The sequence below is a fragment of the Pongo pygmaeus genome, chromosome 9 (genome assembly GCF_028885625.2).
Source record: "Pongo pygmaeus isolate AG05252 chromosome 9, NHGRI_mPonPyg2-v2.0_pri, whole genome shotgun sequence".
Lineage (NCBI taxonomy): Eukaryota > Metazoa > Chordata > Mammalia > Primates > Hominidae > Pongo > Pongo pygmaeus.
In genome coordinates, this window is record NC_072382.2 from 125,816,474 (window position 1) to 125,822,238 (window position 5,765).

The following is a 5,765-nucleotide window of genomic DNA, read 5'->3' on the forward strand; positions in this document are numbered from 1 at the left end:
AAGAATAGACTATTATCCTTTCTCTTAGATTATCACCATGAAATGGCTGCTTTAACTAGGATTCTAACAAACACGCTGCAGAAAAAAAATGAAAAATTACTTAACTGTCCGATTAAAAATTAAGACTGAATAATTGAAATGCTCCATTCAAGTATAACACTCATGTTGAAGGTTTAATTTAATTACAAATAAAAAAAGAAAAGTTAGCTATATCTGGCCTTTCTTAACTATTCACCCTGAGCTAATACTGACCCATTTTTCAGCTTCAACAGAGCTTTCTTTACCTCCTTGTTCCTCAGGGTGTACACAACAGGGTTGAAAAGAGGAGTCAGTGTGGTGTAGAAAACAGCCACAACCCCATCCAAGGCGTCCCTGGAGCCTGGCCTCAGGTAAATGAAAAGACCAGGGCCAAAGAAGCAAAGGACCACGATGCAGTGGGAGGCACAGGTCTGAAAGGCTCTGTGCCTCCCCTCTGAGGTGCGGATCCGCAGGATGGAACAGACGATGGACACATAGGACAGCACTATCAGAAGAAAGCAGCCCGAGGCCACTACCCCAATGTCCACAAAGATGACCATCTCGTTGGCTGAGGTGTCTGCACAGGCCAGTTTCAGGATGGGCGGTGAGTCACAGAAGTAGTGCTGGATCCGGTTGGGTCCACAGTAGGGCAAATGGAAAGTCATTATGGTCTGGACAGCAGAGTGCAGAGAGCCACTGAGCCAAGTGCCGGTAGCCAGGAGAGCACACGAGCACCCACTCATCATGCGGGTGTACCTGAGCGGGTAACTGATGGCCAGGTAGCGATCACAGGACATGACCGTGTAGGGGAAACACTCGGTGCTCCCCAGAAAGTGGAAAAAATAGAGCTGAGCCACGCAGCTGTGGAAGGAGATAGCCCTGCTGCTTGGAGACACCAAGGTCATCAGCATTTTGGGCACCGTGACAGTGGAGAACCACATGTCAATAAAGGACAGGTTGGTGAGGAAGTAGTACATGGGGGTGTGGAGGTGAGAATCCACCCTGATCACCAGCAGGATGAGGAGGTTCCCCAGCACAGTGAGCACATAAACCAACAGGAAGACTCCAAAGAGGAGGGCGTCCAGCCCTGGGGCATGGGGAAGGCCCGTGAGGATGAACGCTGTCACGAGGCTGGTGTTGGACATTTCTTCTCATATATGGGGCTCTGTTCTTACAGAAAGGAAGGGAGATAGCATTTACTGTGAGTATGTTTTATATGAAATATGGCAACTATATTTTTCTGATTGAGAACACCAGGGCTAAATTATTTTTTATATTTTATAAATTCCTTTTGCTTCAGTATAGGTCTTTGAAGAGGAATATCACTTTCTTATTCCAGTACCAGAATAAGCCATATACAAAAGAGGAGGAAATTAACATAAAATCAGCCAAATTTTGAAAAGAAGAACAAATTTTGTATCCTATTTTCTGTAGAATTGGAAAAGATATACTCAAATTAGCAACACTTAGGTCCTGGCAAGCTCTTTCCGGGGATAAGCCTTTATTCAAGCATCTCTCTCTGTTTTTCTCTCAAACACACACATATATAGATGCACATGCACACACACATTCTCTCAGTGTCAACACACACACACACACACTTTCACACATACAGATTCAGTCTCTTTGATCATTAGAGAATTTCCATTACAAATACAAATTTCTAAAGCAATCTTCATTCTGGATGGCTGGGAGAAAACTGCCTTCTCAGAGCTCTCTGGCCAGCTGCAGAACTAAGGTAGGATTCCAGCAGTGGTTTAGCATTATGTGGAGCCGGTCTTCTGTTCCTTTGTCTTACCCTAGATCAGGGGTCCTCAAACTCCAGGTCAGGGACTGGTACCGGTCCATGGCCTGTTAGGAACCAGTCCGCACAGCAGGAAGAGAGCTGCCAGCAAGCGAGCATCACCACCTGAGCCCCACTTCCTGTCACATCAGCAGGGGCATTAGATTCTTGTAGGAGTGGGAACCGTATTGTGAACCACACATGCGAGGAGTCTAGGTTGTGTGGTCCTTATGAGAATCTAACTAACATCCTCCTCCTCCCCACCCCAGACCCCACCCTGGTCCATGTAAAAATTGTCTTCCATTAAACCAGAACCTGGTCCCTCGTGCCACAAACATTGGGCACCGCTGTCCTAGATCATACCTTCCTGGTCATATACAAAGTTTGACCCCAAACTAATGCAATAATGAACAGTACCATCATTTTCTTTGACTTCCCTTATTCTGTGTCTCTTTCTAGTTATACATTTTTTATTATTAACTTCTCCAGAATTTTAGGCAATTAAGCCTTCTCTTTCTAAAGTATGATCAAATAATCTCACAACACATTTTGAGATAGCCAAGAAGAATTGAACCTGCTTGAGTAGTGAGAAAGACTAAACTTTCTCTGATGTTTGAGTTTCAGAACTGAATTAAAATAATAATATAGTTATTATAAAAATACAAATGCCCTTCTAAAAATAAAAAGTCTTTTATTTCCGTTATTTCTAGGATTTCTATTATTTCAAAGCTCAGACTCAAAGTTTTTCTTTTTTTCTTTAACATATGGACACAATGTCCCAGACACTATATTTTCAAGAGAAAATGAATTAAAATTTGTGAAGAAATATAAGGAAACGTGATTGGAGACCTGGACCTCTCTGATAGAAAAGAAGCATTTCTTTATTAATTTCTAAAATGCTTCTGTCATACATCAGCAATACATTTTTGAGGGGGGGGATTTCTGACAGAAGCAGACTTTTCCATCATGGAATTCAGCTGAAACTGAGTTGGAAACTCACAGTTGCAATGCTGAGGTTTATAAAAAAAGCACTTCATTGATTTATGATTTCACAAAATTTTTAGTCTTCTACAGAACCACAAAAAGTTGGCTCTGTAAGTCATGACTAAGATAATCTAGCTTCATTAGCCAAAGCTGATGAAAAATGAAGAGAAACAAAACTATGACCATAAATACATCATAATCACCTCCCCTCAAAAAGTGTCTAATAACGAAAAATGCTGAAGTGTTGCCAATTTTTGCTACTTATCAATTTTACAACTAGGTTTTGGATCATGAAGCAAAATTCAAGATTTAAAGAAAATGTCAGTTCTTGATGAGTAGTATAATTTTTCTTTTCTTGCAAAGATGAAACCACAGAAGTAACTCTTTTTAAATAGAACTTAATATGAATATGCTATCTTAGGAGATACTCCCTTAGCTCTAGAGTCCTTATGAGTGAAGATAATGTTCTGACATCATGATAAACACTTGTAATTTTTTCCAAATGCATCTGCTAAAGTTGATTCTGCATTTGATGGCCATCATTCCATAAACCTTTTTATTTAGCCAAAAATCAACTTCCAAAAGGAATAACTATGACACTCTGGATTTGAAAACTCCTTGTGCAGGCAATGATTTTTTTCCCATTTCTTTTTTAAATTTAAAAATAGAAAATATGGGTTTTAGTTATAAAGGAGCTAATTATCTGAAGAGGTGCATAGTGTCTCTGATAAATCTTTAACTTTCTGGTGAGTCACAAAAAGAAGCTCCGGATTTTCTGTGCTCCAGGGATGATCAGAGTACTACTCCCTGTGGATAAACATCTTCCTAATTAAAATTCCTCCCTCTGGGGCTTGGCAGACTCTTACTGTGCAAGTTCCTGGCCGAGAATGGATGCTAGCTCAGAGATTTTCTGTTCTTCTCAGAGACTTTGCTTTTGTTGTTTCGTATCTTCTAAACTTTACAACTTATTTAAATTTTCTGTGAAACTTTCTTTTATTTTTTAGCTTGAATTAATACAATTAAAGAGAATGAAGGTATACTTTTCTTCCATAATTAATATATTTCTTAGTTATTAGGAAAAAGCTTTTATGAAAACAACAAGAAAAACTGGTCTAATGTAGGTGCCCAAAGCACTGTTAGTTTTGGAGGACAATTGCAGTTTCATGAGCCTTTTGTGCTAATAGAAATGTTCTCATCTTCATATGGAAAATATAGTCCTATATGGAATGGAATTTGAAGAACTGAAGTCCCCTGAATTAATATTTTTTCCAATTAAATTACCAAATTACCCATTTTTCTGACATTGGTTATCCATTTAGTATAAGGCATATTTTATCAATGTAAAATCACAATACTATTTTAGTAATTACTTTCAATTTAGCTCCAGTTATATTTCAACATCTCTTTATCAAATATATGCTATCAATTTTTGTTAATTGAAACTTCTATCCAACTTTCTGTACTGATCTTTGTGAATACTATTAACTTGTGCTTTCAGTGTAACTTATCAATTTTCTTGGTATACAGTATACAGTTACATGATCTTTATAAAATGATACTTTTGTCTTTCTTTCCAAAAGTAAACATTTGTTATCTTTCTTTTCTGTCTTGCTGCATTGGTAGAAAACACTATTGTCACCCACCTAGCTATGGTTTAGGAATTACTTAGGTCTGTTGTGAGTCCTACACAACTTGTCTGTGCCTTCTTCCAGGAAGAGGAGATCAATAGTAACATTTGCTGAGTTTTAACTTCTTCAAGAAAAAGAAAGGAATTATCCACCATTTTTGGCTGTTTCACTAAAACCCAGTGGGATTCTATGTGATAAACATGCCAGAACTTCTAAACATCATCAAGAGTTCTGCATTGATAGTTCTTTGCACATGGAAAAAGGCACAGCTGAATCCACCCACACAGTCTGGTGACTTGTTGATACTCTAACAAAGACTAGGGTAGAAGTCTAGGCACTGCTGTTTACCAACCCTATTCATCATTGGGCCTCCTCTGCCACTGAGCCATTTCTCTATTTTTTTCACAATTACTTTTGCTATTCAAAGTCCTTTGCGGCCGGGCGCGGTGGCTCACACCTGTAATCCCAGCACTTTGGGAGGCCGAGGCGGGCAGATCACGAGGTCACGAGATCGAGACCATCCTGGCTAACACGGTGAAACCCCGTCTCTACTAAAAATACAAAAAATTAGCCAGGCATGGTAGTGGGTGCCTGCAGTCCCAGCTACTTGGGAGGCTGAGGCAGGAGAATGGCGTGAACCCGAGAGGTGGAGCTTGCAGTGAGCACTCCAGCCTGGGCGAGAGCAATACTCCATCTCAAAAAAAATAAAATAAAATAAAAAAGTCCTTTGTGTTTCCATATAAATTTTACACAAAAAAATTGTTTATTTACACACACAAAAGCCTGCTGTGATTTTGATTGGAATTGCATTCAATCTATCAATAAATTTGGGAGAATTGCTATCTTAATAATACTGGATTATGTTTGATCACAAATACTGTTGATCTCTTTTGTTTCTCTCAACAATGTTGTGTTGTTTCAGTGCTCATATCCAGTACATTTTGTCAGGTTTATCACAAGGAATATTTTATTTTGATGCTATTTTAAATAGTACTTTTAAAATTTCAACTTCCAATTGTTCATTGTTAATACATACAGTTGATTGATTATTGCATATGAATCTTATATCTTACAACTCAGCTAAACTCACTTATTAGTTCCTGTAGCCTCTTTAGATATTCCATCAGATTTTCTACATAGATGACCATGTCGTATGCAAACACAGACATTTTACTTCTCCTTTACAATCTAGATTCCTTTTACTTCTTTTTCTTAGCTAATTGTCCTGTCTAGAAACTGTAGCTCAATGTTGAATAGAAGTGGTGGCAGTAGACATGCTAGGTTCTTGATCTTAGGGGAGAATATCTAGTTTTTTACTACTAAGAATGACGTCAGCTGTGGGGTTGGTTTTT

The 5,765-nt window shown here is 38.7% G+C and overlaps 1 protein-coding gene across 1 annotated transcript; it reads right to left on the minus strand.

The window, feature by feature from the left end:
* Positions 1-227: 227 nt before the first annotated feature.
* On the minus strand, positions 228-1,163 carry LOC129008780 (olfactory receptor 10G7). Its single transcript, XM_054441092.1, has one exon. The coding sequence runs from the start codon at positions 1,161-1,163 to the stop codon at positions 228-230; it is 936 nt and encodes a 311-aa protein (XP_054297067.1).
* Positions 1,164-5,765: the final 4,602 nt, after the last annotated feature.

Coding starts and splice junctions, on each gene's coding strand:
- LOC129008780 (XM_054441092.1), bottom strand. CDS start 1,163: ATGTCCAACACCAGCCTCGTGACAGCGTTCATCCTCACGGGCCTTCCC.